Genomic DNA, 16,229 nt, shown 5'->3' on the forward strand with positions numbered 1-16,229 from the left:
TTGCATTGATACATATTTGTTGGCTTTAATATTGTGTGGTAACCGTTTTATAAAAGCAATAAGATACTTGAGGCTCGTGCTGTATCGTGAATAAGTATTAATAAGACTTATTCACGATACAGCACAGCCTTTCGCACAGGGAAATTCTCACGCATTGAGCGTGACACTTTTCACACGCTCTTACGCCTCACATCCATTTTCTCACGCAGAGAAAAATCGCGAAGCAATAGCCTATGTCACATAACATTTACCTCAGAAAAGCCCTTTAGAAAGCAGAAAGCCCTTTAATGACCATAGCACGTTGGCTAGAAAATAATGCAGCTGACAGGGCTTTCTGTATGTTTACATCATTTGGTGAGATTTTTTTTATTCGAGAACCTGTAATAAATATTAGCCTATCTGTACCTATAGGCTAATATTTATCCAAATGAATCGAAATTGAATCAAGATCGGAATCGAATCTTATGAACTGAATTGAAATCGTGAAATCGTATAAGCAATAATAAAAACAATAGCCTACCAATCATTGTACCATGTAGCCTAAATATTGTAACATGTTTGAATCCCCCCCCCCCCATTTCCATAATTCTCACTTCAAGCTACACTCAAAAGTTGGCAGCACTTTATTGGCTGCTTAAATATACGTTTCAACCGATTTAAACAGTGCAAAAAAACATTTTTATCACATAAACATATAAAACATATAAAAACATATTATCACACATAAACATATAAAAACACGTTATATGTTTTTAAGATGCGATGAAACACTTTGGATGAGTTTACAGAATTTGCAAGCTGGTTTGGGCAAACACGTGATTATTTCGGTTCTGACGTCATTAAGGATCTTGAGTATGAAAACTTTTAGGGCAGCAGCAACGCAGTGACGGTGTGTGCGCGCGCGCGCGCTGTACTCTCAGGTCACCAAATGAATGGATCCGGCTCGCGTATGGGCAATTTTTTAAGCACCATCTAACTCTGGATTCAATGCATTTATCACTCGGCATCAGTGATGACTTGGCTTCTGTTGTGGGTTCTTCTTGCTTGTGTAGCACAGGTAAGAAACATAATTATTTATTTAAGGGTTATTTATTTAACCCACATTGAAATCAACTCGTAATAAACGCATGCAGTTAAATCCATGCATGCCCAGTATTAGGCTATATGTGCTAGCCATCAGCCACGAGATGGATGATTTCATCACTGCAGTTTATAATTGTTATTGTTATATAAATATTAATGAATAATATTTGAATTTGTGTTAACAGAAAGGTTCTGCCTGCACATTACAATTGATTTTACCTATGTATATACCTGATTAAATGGAATTAAAAAATTTTTTTTATTATAATATTATTTATTTTCTGTGTAAAATAAAATTAATATAAAAATATAAATATATTAGAGCAGCTTAAAATTATTCTCAAATATATTCTACTCTCTAATAAGTGTTTAAAATGAGACCCCTTCCTTATTATCAGACGTTATTACGTAACAATTTTGGCATCAGTAGTTCTAATCCCCTATTTTCAAAAAAAAATTCCATCACATTTTTTAAAAATAATCTACATAATTAAAATTTAAATGCGCTTAAAATATGTGACAGGCATTCTTAACAAATGACCTAATGTTTCACGCATTTAAGGAATGCAATGAGAACACATGACATTGTCATGTGTGAGACTATACTGCCACCCTGTGGACTGGAACGAGCATGTTTGTCAAGATAGCGAGTATTCAGAGAAATACTCTTATTGGTTTGAATCATTTGACGTTTTTAAAGCTTAGTTCGCTCCATTTTGTCTTTGAACATGACAGCCACCCTCTGTGTTTTAGATACTTAGAACTGCCACACTGACAGCATTCTCATGCCTCAATTATATGAACTATGGCAACTATCTGCTGCTAATCTCACACAGGCTATAAGAGGTCAAAGGTTAAGGAGCCCTTCTGTAAACCACCAGTTCGGTTTACTTTGTGTGTGTTGCCATATCAACACACACAAAGCCTGCTATTAAAATAATTTATCATCATGACCTGTCCTTTAAAACTCCATTATTTACATCAGTTTGACTACCATAATTGATGGGGTACAAAAAAAAAGTGACATTGGCTACCATAAGATGATAAATATTTTTGTCTACCCACCCATTAGCTCTATTTGTTTCTTGACCTGATGTGCAATAATTTGCCAGTACAAAATGAGATCCATAAACTGACAACAAGTCTATTTCTATTATAATTTGATACATGCAGGGAAGTGTAATTAGAACTGGTTCATTGCTCTGAGATATAGTAGTGTCATATGTATTGGCGAGTAATTAAGCTACATAGATTCCAATTATAAATGGCAGCATAAACTGCATTTAGAGGCTAAATTGAAATGTTGTACATGTCTGAGATAAATAACAACAAATGAAGATGTTTATCTGTGTCACCTAATAGTGAGAATATATAAACGCTTCATTTTTCACAATGTCTGTAGCCAGGAGGGAACTTGAGGGAAAGAGAAACAAAAACCTAAATGTGTCAGAAACAGGAATCTGTTGGGACTTGTGTCTTGTAGATTCACAGGGCATTTTCCCAGGATTCTTCTAAGATGCTGTCCACACCAGAGCCCGTGCCCCCGGAGCCCTATAATCGCACCCAGTACTGCCAATGGCCCTGCGAATGCCCTGAAACTCCCCCCACCTGTCCGCCAGGTGTTAGCCTGATCACGGATGGCTGCGATTGCTGCCAAGCATGTGCCAAACAGGTGGGGGAGGTTTGCAACGAGAAAGAGAACTGTGACCATCATCGTGGCCTTTACTGTGATTACAGCGCAGACAAGCCTAGGTACGAAAAAGGAGTATGTGCGTGTAAGTGTCATTGTACTAACACAGCCTTCTTATTAACACTGTGTTCCGCTCTTAGATTAGATTACGATGAAGATTTAAAGCTTGGATTAAGGTGGCGGAACCCAGATAAACCAAGCCAGGGGACGCTGAGCACTGAGCAGAATTCATACTCTTCACCTTTTAGCATACGCTTCCATATAAAACACCACATGCTTTTCTTGGTATTGTATCCACCTTGGATGTGATAAACTTGACTTAACTCATTTTGCTCTTTTTCGCTGTCCAGATTTGCCAGGCACTGGCTGTGAGCACAATGGTGTGATCTATCGCAACGGCCAGAGCTTTCAGCCCAATTGCAAATACAAGTGTCTGTGTGTAAATGGGGCGATTGGATGTGTGTCGCTGTGTAATGAGTCTCAGCCCCCCAGGGTCTGGTGCCAGAACCCACAGCGAGTTCAAATCCCCGGCCGCTGCTGTGAGCTGTGGATCTGTGACGAGTCCAGGAGGGGGCGCAAGACAGCGCCACGACACACAATGGCCGGTACGATCTCAGGTGTCTGCCCTACTTCCTGCAAGTTAATGAAAACTCATTCTGGGCAGATAAGAATTGATCTGCATAATTAAGAGATAACATAAAGGGATTTACTTGTGGTTGTTGTGATTAGCATCAGTTACCAAAAACATATCCAGGTGAAAGTCGAAAAATTAGAATATCGTGCAAAGTTCATTTATTTCAGTAATTCAACTTAAAAGGTGAAACTAATATATTATATAGAAAATTACATGCAAAGTGAGATATTTCAAGCCTTTATTTGTTATAATTTTGATGATTATTTATGGCTTACAGCTTATGAACAATTTTGATTTTCAGCTTATGATTTTGAATTTGGGGTTTTCATAAGCTGTAAGCCATAATCATCAAAATTTCACCTTTTAAGTTGAATTACTGAAATAAATGAACTTTTGCACGATATTCAAATTTTTCGAGTTTCACCTGTATACCACTATATAAGGTTTCCTGAATGTTTTTCACAGTACAGTTTTTTTTTTTTTCAGTGATTTTTATTTAAATTAAAACATTGGCAACAGAATATTACAAGGAAACTGCTGGGGGGTTTTTTTACATTAAGATAGAAAAGTATTCTGGCCTGATTTTCTATGGTCAGAATTCGTGGTTCCAGACCTGGAAAAGTCATGGAAATTTCTATATTAAATATAAATTTTGTAGTCATGATCAGTTAATAATACTATAATTATATTTATTATATTAAATATAATGTAAATGTACACTACTGTTCTACAAAAATTTAAAAAAGTATGTAGAACGCTTCATATATTTGATCAAAAAAACAGTTTTAAAATACATTTTAGAATGTAATTTGTTCCTGTGAATATAAAGCTGAATTTTCAGCATCATCACTCCAGTCTTCAGTGTCACATGATCCTTCAGAAATCGTTCTGATATGCTGATTTGATGCTCAAGAAACAGCTTTTATTGTTCTTAATGTTAAAAGCAGGGAACAGTCTGTGATACACTTTTTTTCAGGATTCTTTTATGAATAGAAAGCTCTACAAGTAACACCATTTATTTCAAATAGAAATATTTTGTAACATTATAAATGTCTTTACTGTCACTTTTGATCGGTTTAATCCATCCTTGCTGAATGAAAGGAAAAAAAAATTACTGACCCCAAACTTGAATGGTAGTATATAAATAATTAAATCTCACGAATGAAGAAAGCATTCATTGTTTTCTCTGCATTCTTACAGCCCTGTCTAGTATAAAGGACAGCTGGCACAAGAACTGTGTGACCCAGACAACCTCCTGGAGTCCCTGCTCAAAGACCTGCGGCCGTGGAGTGTCTTTACGCATAACCAACAACAACAAGCAGTGCCAGATGGCCAAAGAGAGCAGACTCTGCAACATCCGGCCTTGCGAAGTGGACATCACAAAGCACATCAAGGTACAGCAAGAGCGCAAACATCAGATTTATTGTAATATAATGAACATCAAATTTCAAACTGAGAGCGATATGAATATGACTATAGTGTATAAAAGGATATTTTCTGACTCTCCACAAGCCTGGAAAGAAGTGCTTGAACATCTACAAGGTGGAGAGGCCACACAACTTCACCATGTCTGGCTGCACTAGTACAAAAACATATCGGCCCAAATACTGTGGAGTGTGTACTGATGAGCGCTGCTGCATCCCCTTCAAATCGAAGACCGTGGAGGTGGACTTTCAGTGCCCGAACGGATCCGGCTTCACCTGGCAGGTCATGTGGATTAACGCCTGCTTCTGCAACCTGAGCTGTAAGAACCCCAATGACATATTTACAGATCTAGAGCAGTACCATGAGAGAAGTGAGATTGGAAACTGAGTGTACAAAGTCGTGCAGAAAAGTCAATATTAAGATTTGGGTGAAAGCCACAGATTTGTTTTTCTTGAATTTGTTAATATTTAATCGACAATCATCATTCTTTCTTGTATGAGACTTTTTTTCCTATTGGAAATATGAAATAAACTGACATTTCCTAATATATGCTTTTTTAAGACTATGGGGCCTCTTGCAACCAAATTATTCACATTTGTTAGGTTATTTCAACCAGAATTATTGTTTTTTTGTCACATTGTGACAAATATATAGATATGTAAAAGGAAAAGTTGTTGACTTCTGTAGGTAGAGGTATTAATTTATGCAAAGTTCATGTAAAGAAGAAATCTATTTTGTTTTTTGTAATTTCGTACCTTTTTTGTCCTTTTTGGAGCGAGTTATGCCTTATAAAGTTTGACCGTCCATATACTATAACGTTGTGTATGGACACAGTTCTGAGTTATCAAATAAAAAGACCAAAAAAAAACTGAGTAACCAGCTTTTTATTTTTATTTAATAAATACAAACTGTTATTCCATTAAAAATGCAGTGCATCAGGTTGTTTTACATCTTTACAAAGCGAGGTGCCTAAGCAGCAAGCATTTGTTTTAGTGTGCGTGGAAGAGCAGGTGTGTTGCTTATATTCATCTCTCTTTCCATATGATCCTTCGCTTTATTCTTTCAAAGCCTTGAGAAAAAAACATCCAGTCCAAGTAGAGGATTCCATGGCACATTTTGTTCTGTTGTGCTTGATTGCATAGAAATCATCAGTTACAAACAAAAAACAACAACAAAAATCACTCATATACAGTCATGTATCCTGTATTCTTATATCTACAAATTGTTTTGTTGAATTTAAACTAATATTAAAACATTTGATCAATAAAAATCATTTAAAATCACTTTTTAAGAGCATAATTTACTGAGTTACAAATGTAACCCAGAATAATGGGACACACACAGGAAAATTAAAAATTAACACACTGGGAGCTTAAACCTTAGTCTTATAAGGTAGGTTAACATCATGAAAAAAATACCACCATCTCTACTCTGTGGTCAACCCATCCCTTTTTCCATTCAGTGAGGTCCATTTCAACATATACAGATTATACAAATTAATTATGCACTCAAACTAGCTTGAAAAAGGTGTGTTGTAATAACTTGAGAGAAGAAATTAAATCGCAGACTAGAGATCAACATAAATTTACAAACATGTGCCCTTCTCAGTGCCCAGTATGCTTTGATGATGACCATCACGACGTCTCTGTGCTGCATTGCCTCTAACAACAACAAGACAGCCATTGCGCAGGGTGCAAAAAAAGAAATAACTCTCCTCCGTCCACCCTAGCCACTCCTTCCTCAGCGTTTCCCCCAGGAAATCGTCTTAAACACAAGACACTTTGGCGTAAATGCTCTCTGACTAATAAAATGGTGCCTGAGGGACCCCTGAGGGAAACATGCGGCAGTCTTGTTGCGTGGGTAGTTAGTGGCAGTGCAGCACAGTCAGAACAGAGAGGTTAATGCATGTGTGAGATGGACCGGAGACAAGGTCACCAGTCTAACAGGACACTTCGGTGGACTTGGGAGCCTGGTCCACAGAACTGTCCATGTTGTCGGTGTGCGAACGTCCGCGTTGGTTTTCGGAGGTGTGGGCTCGAGCGCGGCCTTCATTGGTGTGGGAGCGACTGCGGTTGCCCTCGTTGGTGTGCGACCTGCTGCGGTTCCCATCAAAGGAGGTGATGCTGGATCCGGATGCTGTGCGGGAACGGACCAGGCGGGTCATGCTAGCAGAGGGCACTGAGAGGCAGAGGACGACAGATTAGGATACATATTTTAAAGTTTTTTTGCATTTGCTTATCAAATTTGATGTATGCATTATGTTAAATCACATGTCTCCAAGTTTAATATAAAGAAACACTACCGTTCAAAAGTTTGGGGTCGGTAATATATTTTATGATTTTGAAAGATTTCTCTTATGCTCACCAAGGCTACATTTATTTGATCAAAAACACAGTACAATTGTGAATTATTATTACAACCGTTTTCTTTTTTAATGTATTTTAAAATGTAATTTATTCCTGTGATGGCAAAGCTGAATTTTCAGCATCATTACTGTGTCACATGATCCTTCTGATTTGCTGCTCAAGAAACATTTATTATTAATAACAGTTGTCCCGCTTCATATTTGTTGTGGAAACTGGTGCACTTTTTTGATAAATAGAAATTTTGTCTTTTTAACATTATAAATGTCTGTCACTTTTGATCAGTTTACTGTGTCCTTGGTGAATAAAAGTATTAATTTAACTTACTGATCCCAAAGTTGTTAGACAACTTTTTAAAATTACACACTTCATTTTAAGAAAAGGAAAAATTGAGCAACAAGTCAGGTTTAAATTTAAATCACACCTCTAGAGGGCAGCACAGCCCTGTCATATATATTGTTATTTGTACACGAATTTCACATGAACATGCCAGTGCGCCATGGGTATTTTTATAAAGACACAGCTGTATGGTAAAATACAGACTATACTGAACAAAAATACAACAACAATACTTACTGTAACCCATGCCCTGAATGAAGTACTTGAAAGCCTCTGTTAGCTTCCCAGGCTAAGGAGACAATAAAAGGAGACAGAAACAGCTAATCAGGTCGAGGTGGAAAACAGATTTCACTAAGTACATGTTGAGAAACAGGATGGATTCTAACAGCTGGTAGCAACAGGTGGCAATCTGAGAATTAGAACTCTGCCATTGCCGTCCGTAATGAGATTAGTGCGCGCTTCATCCCTAATGATCATCCTGTACCTTGAGCAAACTTGTAAATTAATCTAAATGATCATAAACTTTATAAATACACACCTGGTCGACCTGGGGCAAGCCTCCACAGTCAGCCATCTGAAGAAAGAAGAGGCACATGAAGTGTTAGTTAAAATGCAGGGAAAACACAAATGCGTCACTGCTTGTTTCTCATTTCCGTTTCTGCCATTCATGCAGGTGTCTAAATTACCTAGTGCTCCATTAACTCCACTGGTCTCAGCACTTATCGGTGATAAATAGGCCATTTCGGACACCATAAACCTAACTCTTAGTCTACCTGAGTGTGGGCTGTGGAAAATTAGGTCAGCCGAGGTAAAAATCAGCCCCGAAGCAGGCCAGTGTAGACCGCTTCTGCTCTACCAGGGTAAATTAGTCACTAGATAATGCTGAGCTATCGGAATCTTATCAGCACTGACTTTTCCATGTGTTCTATAAGTACCTGCCAGCTTCACTGGAGGCCACTCACCTTAAGCAGTGTGGCTTTAGTCGGGTCCAGCTTTGTGTTGCACTCAACCTGTACAGAAAAAGGACATTTTAAACTACTAAATATACATGCAACAGATATAAAACAACAGTGTGCAGGTTTAAATAAAAAAAATTAAAAGTCCATTTTTAATTAAAAAAATAAATACATTTTAATCTTACATGTATGGCAAATAAAATGAAGTGAAGTAGTCCTGGATTAAATTTAAACCTACCACAACATCCACTGCAGGGGAACTGTCTCCAACCACCAGGAGTGTAGGACATCTAAAAACAGTGTGACAAAGACATGACTACAGGAAATCCATCCTACATTCTCAAAACGTTTTTTAAACAGTTTCAGACTTACTTTAGAGTTCTGACACTGACGTTGCCACCGGGTACAGGCCTCTCGATTTCCAAGTCTCTGCGGCTGTGAAGTGGATGAAAACATTGATTAAATGTTATGTCAACGGACATTGCTTTTTAGCAAGACATTTTAGTTTTGGTATTATGCTTACCTGTTGTAGGACTTGATAAAGAGTTCCAGATTGAACTGGTTCATGTCATTCACAATGTGGTGACGGTACCTGCCAATGAGATCATGGTTCTGTTGGATTTCCTCCTGGAGAAATAACAATAATAAGCCCATTCATGTTAATATAAATTCATTAATTAAAAAAAATTATCTAAATTGGGTCGGACCTTAAACTTGACCTACCTTTCCGAACAGGTGAGAGATGAGCATGTCAGGCATGGCATGAGTCCAACCAGTGATCTGTAAGATATCCGAATCATGAGCCCATGACAGACGCAAAAGCTTGAAACGCTATATAAATTATGAATTTGAGTGGTTAGCACTCACTTTATGTGCTGCCCAGTCCATCCAGCCTTCAGCACATGGGTTGATGTTTATTAGCACAAGGCCTTCCACCATAGCAGGGTAATTCAACTGAAAAACACATTTATTTAATAAAAAAAAAAAGTCAAGCAGTATTTTTGGGACATTCCTCAGCAGCTAAACTAGCCAAATGAATGCCAAAATCCACAGGAAAAGAAACTCTTTATCCTGGTTTAATTAAAACTTGAAATCACTTAATAAAAATCAAAAAAGAAATCAAACTCACAGCAAACTTGGCAAGGATATAAGCACCTGCTCCAACAGCCAAGCCAATCACACTCTTCAGTCTGTGGGATTTAAGAAAATCAGTTTAGGATTAAAAAAAAATCTGAAATCTACCTTAAGCTGTTAAATAAGAAAATAAACACCTCACCCAAAATGTTTAAGGATTGATGGAAGAGTCTCAGACAGTTGGTCCATGGAAGGGTACTCATATCTATATATACACAAAAGTCAAATATTATATTTCAGCATTAATTTATAGATATCCACTTGTCCGTCTAAATATAGTATAACTCACCCAGTGGAGAAGGTGTTAGCTCCCTCATGCTGCCCTGGTGCATCTACATGACACACAGCAAAGTGCTGCATGATCTCTTGCATGTCCTCATGGCTGAACAAGGGTTCAAAGCAGCTTTTGTCTATTGGAGAAGCATAATATATCCATTAAAGCCTTTATACTTACGAAGAACCTCTTGATTATCATGTCTTGTAAAGCAAAATAAAAAGATTTAAGGGACATTTTCAACAGTTTTATGATTGGAGATACAGTTTAAGATGTATAACAGCTTACGGTTCAGTCCAATATCATGGAAGGTGAGAATGACGGGCCGGTCACCCTTAGGAACTCCTTTCATGGTACAGTGGATTTTGCCATATGGAGTCTCCACATCATGTTCCTACATGACAAGACAATGCTTATCAGCATCTGCTGAACCATCATAAGCAGCATTAATCTGATCTACGGCACAATTTACTCCAATAGCGCATATCTCAACGACAGCTTGTGAATGTTTATTCTGTGTAATCAACACCCTTCAGTTTTGTGACTGTTTTAAAAGAGTAGCCATGCAATTTAATGTAACATTTAAGGGCAAGCACAAGTTGAAACCTGTCTGCAAATGAACCACAGACCAACTGCAAACATTTTAACGGTCTATGCACTTTGGTTATAAATCTAAAGCTCACAGTCCATGAAAACTATCTGTCTGATTTCACGAAGCATCAAACCCTGATTATGACTGACACAGTAATTCCTTTCTGTCAAAACCCTTTGAACCACTAAGACAACAAAAACGGTCAATGAAATCCCTAAAATGTATGAGCAAAAAGCAAGATGAAGGCTTCTACTCACAGCGACTTCAATCTCGAATACTAATTCCATTTCAGAGTCTTCCAGAACCATGGCTGCCAGCTTAGTAAATTACAATTAGTAAATCAGTAATTAGTAGAAATGATGTGAATGAATATAAGATCCGATTGGAAGTAAGCTCCTGTGGCACTTTGCTAATATTCATCTGTGCGCAGGGTTTTATACCCCTGTTGCAGTCGCTCGACATAAGCCCCATGCTCCCAGCATGCTTTGCACCAAGATCAAAACAAGTTAATTCTAGTTAACGACATCCGTAAATTGGATCAGCCTGTGTCAGGTGCTTGGAGTAGCCAACTCTAGGCCATCGGAAACTTGGGCATGTGCAACCAAACTATAATGGAATGATTGGGGTGGTGGTTCACATTGAATAATGGTTGTCTTCAAGTAAATCAGCAATAAAATGCAATTGATCTACATAGAAGCTCAGCACATGGTCATGGCCAATATCTGCTGCTACTTGTAATATTCCTTTCATTTTTTCAGTCTAAAAGAAATGACTAAAGTACATTTGAAAGACCACAACTTGACTAAAATAACATTTCCCAATGAGATTCTGTATTTCTTTACGTTTTCCCATGTTTCAAAATGGAAGCTGCATAACCACTAAAACCAACAAATCATAAATCATCTCCAACGGATTGAACTTTAACTTTCAATTTAACTTTCTTAAAGTTAATTTAACACTAGTGACAAACAATGACAAATAACCGCCATGCACTGCAAGAGTCATTGAGAAAAGTCTTTGAGTGCAGGTCTCCGGTCAAAGATCAACTGACTGACGTTGTAGAAACTAGTTTCAGCTGCCTCAAATTGAAGCACAAGCTGCTACATCTAACATCTTTAACACTGACAAGGACATAAACATCCTGGCTTTGTATAGTGACTGAACACAAACATATGTTGTCTCCCTACTGGCACTAATCTCTTTAAACGGGACGAGGCCTACGTGAGCGGCTCAGGCAGATGGCCGGTGTATCCCACGTCATTCATCTAGAAGCTGAACACTCTTATTGAGCACATGACCCAAACTTCAGGACTTTAATCTGTGTGAGGATCAGCACGCAAGGCCAGCTGGATGCATCTCAGAACTGCTGTAATGCCATGGTGTCATGACTGGCAAAAACTTCTGCCCAGAGTAAAGTCCTTCCTATAGTTTAAAGATCTTGAAAGAGTTATACATACTTAGTCTCATCTCGTTTGGATTATTGTACTTCCTTATATGTTGGAATATCCCAGTCCTCTGTCACGGCTTCAAATGGTTCAAAATGCTGCAGCCAGATTTTTAACTGGGGTTCGTAAACGAGAACATATTACTCTAATTTTAATGCCAGTGCATTATAGAGTTGAATTGAATGGTCTGGCATCTTCTTATTTGTCTGAACTTTTAAACTTGAATACGCCAGTCAGATACTTGCGGTCCTCAAACAATAATACTCTTTCCTTTCCAAGATCAAGGTTGAAGTTGAGAGGTGACTGTGCATTTGCAGTTGCTGGACCTAGGCCAGTCTGTCTGTGTGTGTGTGTGTGTGTGTGTGTGTAGAAGCAGAAAACCATCCAAATAAAATCCCAAAATGAAATGCTTGCCTTAATCACCAGCTGCTGGACAGCCTCCCTTAACCCCTAGAATAGAGAAACAGTGTAAGTTAATACTATACGTGTGCACAACTTTCTTATGCATAAAAATGCACATTCATTACAAATCTTGACCAAGACAACGGTGTTTCCCATACTTGCAAATCCCTGTCCACAAGCAGAGGCTTTGACTCAACGACCTGGATCTCATCCATTCTCAACGAGGACACCTAGAGGTAGGAAAAAGCTGACATTAACACAACAAATAATAACAAGTAGTAACACTTCAATAATTTACCGCTAACTTCCTCCAAGGAAGGATTTTCTGTATTTGCAGTTTTAGATCCAGCTTTTGCAGTTTTGGAGTTTAACTACAGCAAAACAGACACATTTCACACATTATGCATACATTTCTTTGTGTGCGTTTTAAAAAAATGATTATTATATCCTTAGCTTTTCCAAACAGCCCAATTTGTTTTGCATGATACAGATCATGCATTTCTAAAAGACTGTTGATGCGCATGCAAATTGAACGAGAGCTTGAACAGGCTCTTTGTCTGACTGAGGTTTCTAAAGGTCACATGTCAGGCTTTTCCTCTGTAGCGGGTCTGGACGCTACACACAGGAAGCCACAGACACAGCTGCTTCCATGGCTCCTGCAGTCCCTCCACCCCGTAAACACTAGCCATTTTTTCCAGCTCTGCTCCAAAACCAGCATGAAAGCCTTTGTGTCTTATCATCCCACAGGTTCAAGGAGTGTTCCTGTACCAAGCCCCTATAAAAAAGGCAGCAATTGATTTTCTAATTCACAAACGAGCTCTAGGAACCAAGCCAAGCTGTTTATCAAGAGGAATTCCTGTGGTTCAAAAAGCATGATTGTGCAGTCCATCATTTGCTGAGGTTTCTACAGAAGCCCCCTACACACATTCCTGACCAGAATCATGTGAGAACTGAAATTACTCGTGAATACTAATCAAGCTAGAAGAAATCAGCTTAATATGAGATGTTTTTTATTTTAAATATTTAAGTAAAGTCAACAAGTAACGGTCCGCTGGCAAGTAGGTCACCTGCTTGTTTTTCAGTTACCTGCCCTTATGGCCTCTCTTTACTAATCTTTTACCTGGGAGTGGTTGGCAGTGTCAGTAATGTCTCAGCAGGATATAAACTGAAGTAACATAGGGACAGATCCTGCCCTTCCCATACCCTAGAACACTCACTATACTTGAAAACCTTGTCCATCTCTCCAGAGCAGGTTTCCATTTCAGTTTACAATGGTAAACATGACTTACTAATCTCTTAAATTAAATATTGGAACGGATATATTGTATATTTGTATGAACGTGCATATGTTTGTTTTCATTAACTTTGGTTGCTTTATTTCATTAAAAATCAGTTACTATTTTTATGTTGGAACATACAGTACCAGTATTTCATACAGAGGAGAGGGAAATGCTTCTTTCACTTCTCATAACCATTTCTTCCTCTTTTTTTTTTTCAATGATTTCCAAATTTCAATTAACTGTGTCTGAAAATGTAACTATAATCACAGTTTCAGAATCATCAGAGTTAAGCCCATCTGCAGAAACAATGACTGCTTCCCTAATATTCGGGAATCTTAAAATCCACAATTGATCTAAATCTGTAAGCCTGGAATTAAACCTGGAATTAAGCATGTGTTGAGTAGACCCTATATTCTTATATTGTGAGAGATTTTGAACTTAATGCACATTAGATCGATGACTGCAGGAGTGCTGCGTTCTTCTCACGTTTAAGCAATAACACTTGTTGACCTATAACACTAACCGACAATAATCTCTGATCTTTACAGCCACGTATGCATAACTTTATAATCGATATACATATTTTATACATTATCCTTCATGTCATTATTGACATCAGTAAAGATGTCTATATACAGCCTGCTCTGAGGAGGCTACATAAAGCAATTCTTTAAAAAAACACAGCTTTTCCCAAAGTATCAGAGGTGGCTCTGATGCTGCTTTGCTTTTGTGCAAATAATTATTTTAAGGGGCAGTTGTGGCCTAATGGGTAGAGAGTAGGACTTGTAACCCGAAGGTTGCGGATTGGATTCTCAAAACCATGGGAAAAATGTAGGTGGGAGAGCGCTCTCTTCCACGACTGAGGTGCCCTTGAGCAACCCTAACCCCCAATCGCTCCACAGGCGCCACAGAAAATTGCTGCCCACTGCTCCGGGTGTGTGCATCCACGGTTTCTAGTGTGTGTGTTCACTACTCACTGCTCCTAATGTGTGAGGAGGTGGACTTGGATGGGTTAAATGCAGAGGACAAATTCAGAGTGTTTAAATCATTCATGTCATATCACTTATATTTCTATTAATACCTAATTGAATATTATTGTTTATAATTTAAAATTTTTGTTAAATCCATGCATTTATATATTTGATATATTCCAAATTGTATAATATGTTCAGTTCCTAAGAAAAATGCAAAGCTTATATGACAACAAAGTAGTTTATTGAATCTTTACGATCTGCTTTGAGAATAAGTAAATAAGTAAGCTTGACGTTGAAATTATTAGAATTTCATAAATCGTGAGCTTAGAATTATAAGGTTCTATCTCCACTTTTGGTCAAAATTGAGTTTTTGACATAATCTGATCCATTAGGTGTTTATTAATGCCTGTGTGGTGTTATTTTTGTAGAAAAATATTTTGTTAGTAGTTATTAATAAAATAAAAAGGTTCCATCTCTCCATTGCCAGCTGGGATGTAAAAACTTTGATGCTCAATATCTCAGAACTACCCTAAACGGAGATAGAACCTTATAATTCTAAGGTCACGAAATGTCTAACAGTGCATTTTAACTATAGGCCGTTAAGACTAAAACCTAAAGTAATACAAACAATTAAGTAAGCATATTGTGTCTGATCATGCAAATTATATGTTATATGGGTCAGGTGAAATAAAATGTAACCCTTAAAGCTAGAATGGTTGACTCCGATCTAGTCTCTGTGGTTTTCAGTCTGGTCTCAGTAACCTGCACAGCTCATTTTGCATTTTGCAACACACCTGATTCAGGTCATTAGGAGAAAGCTCCAAAAACTTGGAGAGTTTAGTTTGACAGATATGAAACTGAAAGACATACAAAATGTGCAGTGAGGTGAATACTACTGTTAGTAGATATCGTAGGCTACAGCTCATATTCATTTTACCACACGAGCTCACACTACTTTGTTGACATTTGCACGTGCAGCCAATCACACGCACGCGCGAAATGATTTTTAAAAAAACAACGCCGTACAATAATAGCATATGTTTACTTTTTACTGTTTATTGTTGCTGTTATTGATACTGTTTAAACCGGGTATCTTTTCTTCAAAGCTGATAAATACATATTTTGTTCGATATCATGTCAGAGATGTTTTACACACGGTCTGCGGTTTTATTAGATAAAGAAACGGCCATATTTTAACATAAAAAAGAATGATATAGCTCTTTTTATGACTTACCGGTTGATTGTCCCGAGGATAAAAACAAGAAAGTCCAACAAAACTTTAAGGTTTTTGCCGATTTTGAGGGTGACAATTGACTACGTGCTGCTCGCGACAGGATGTAAAACTTAGGCAAGCAATTATAAAGATGTGCGTTTAGTCAGTCCTGCCCACTCCTCCTTCTATTGGGTAACTTCATTGAGTCATGCGTTCTTTCACAGCATTTCGCGAGATATGATGACTGTGGAAAATGTCTTGAATATAGGACTGATCTTTCACATTATAAAAGTATTTTTCTGTCCCTGCAAGATGAATAGGCTACTAATTGCATATTAATAATACAGAATACTTTCAAAACTGGTTATTAATTTACATCAATAAAGTACCCTATTGTTCAGAGTGCATGCCTTTGTATCTATGCG

The 16,229-nt window shown here is 37.7% G+C and overlaps 2 protein-coding genes across 5 annotated transcripts; one reads left to right on the forward strand and one right to left on the reverse strand.

Annotated features, from left to right (window-relative positions):
* The first annotated feature begins 850 nt into the window (after positions 1–850).
* On the forward strand, positions 851–5,691 carry ccn4a (cellular communication network factor 4a). 3 transcript variants are annotated; one of them, XM_084130461.1, is made up of 5 exons: positions 851–1,057; positions 2,567–2,858; positions 3,124–3,378; positions 4,608–4,801; positions 4,920–5,691. In XM_084130461.1, the coding sequence occupies exons 1-5, from the start codon at positions 1,013–1,015 to the stop codon at positions 5,217–5,219; spliced, it is 1,086 nt and encodes a 361-aa protein (XP_083986587.1). In that variant the 5' UTR covers positions 851–1,012; the 3' UTR covers positions 5,220–5,691. The 3 variants fall into 3 exon arrangements, with proteins under 3 accessions (XP_083986587.1, XP_083986586.1, XP_083986588.1); XM_084130460.1 differs by having other exon boundaries at positions 882–1,057; positions 3,124–3,390; XM_084130462.1 differs by lacking the exon at positions 851–1,057 and having other exon boundaries at positions 2,580–2,835; positions 3,124–3,390.
* Positions 5,692–5,701: 10 nt separating this feature from the next.
* ndrg1a (N-myc downstream regulated 1a) lies at positions 5,702–16,011 on the reverse strand. Of its 2 annotated transcripts, XM_084130458.1 has the most exons (16): positions 15,826–16,011; positions 12,496–12,567; positions 12,350–12,385; positions 10,187–10,292; positions 9,914–10,034; positions 9,767–9,829; positions 9,620–9,680; positions 9,358–9,444; positions 9,214–9,270; positions 9,014–9,117; positions 8,863–8,925; positions 8,729–8,780; positions 8,497–8,544; positions 8,073–8,108; positions 7,772–7,823; positions 5,702–7,010 (listed from the first exon to the last, which is right to left on the reverse strand). In XM_084130458.1, exons 2-16 carry the CDS (start codon positions 12,550–12,552, stop codon positions 6,772–6,774), a joined length of 1,182 nt encoding a protein of 393 aa, XP_083986584.1. In that variant the 5' UTR covers positions 12,553–12,567; positions 15,826–16,011; the 3' UTR covers positions 5,702–6,771. The 2 variants fall into 2 exon arrangements, with proteins under 2 accessions (XP_083986584.1, XP_083986585.1); XM_084130459.1 differs by lacking the exons at positions 12,350–12,385; positions 12,496–12,567; positions 15,826–16,011 and adding an exon at positions 10,748–11,678.
* Between the last annotated feature and the right edge of the window lie 218 nt (positions 16,012–16,229).

Source organism: Abramis brama (genome assembly GCF_963993115.1).
Source record: "Abramis brama genome assembly, chromosome: 12".
Taxonomy (NCBI): Eukaryota; Metazoa; Chordata; class Actinopteri; order Cypriniformes; family Leuciscidae; genus Abramis; species Abramis brama.

What these genes read in the sequence shown, in the direction of transcription:
- ccn4a (XM_084130460.1), top strand. Translation starts at nt 1,013, where the DNA reads ATGACTTGGCTTCTGTTGTGGGTTCTTCTTGCTTGTGTAGCACAG. An exon ending in CGAAAAAGGAGTATGTGCGT is followed by an intron (nt 2,859 to 3,123) that starts GTAAGTGTCATT and finishes TTCGCTGTCCAG; the next exon opens with ATTTGCCAGGCACTGGCTGT. An exon ending in AATGGCCGGTACGATCTCAG is followed by an intron (nt 3,391 to 4,607) that starts GTGTCTGCCCTA and finishes GCATTCTTACAG; the next exon opens with CCCTGTCTAGTATAAAGGAC.
- ndrg1a (XM_084130458.1), bottom strand. Translation starts at nt 12,552, where the DNA reads ATGGATGAGATCCAGGTCGTTGAGTCAAAGCCTCTGCTTGTGGACAGG. An exon ending in GCTAACACCTTCTCCACTGG is followed by an intron (nt 9,830 to 9,913) that starts GTGAGTTATACT and finishes GTGTATATATAG; the next exon opens with ATATGAGTACCCTTCCATGG. An exon ending in TCAATCCTTAAACATTTTGG is followed by an intron (nt 9,681 to 9,766) that starts GTGAGGTGTTTA and finishes TAAATCCCACAG; the next exon opens with ACTGAAGAGTGTGATTGGCT.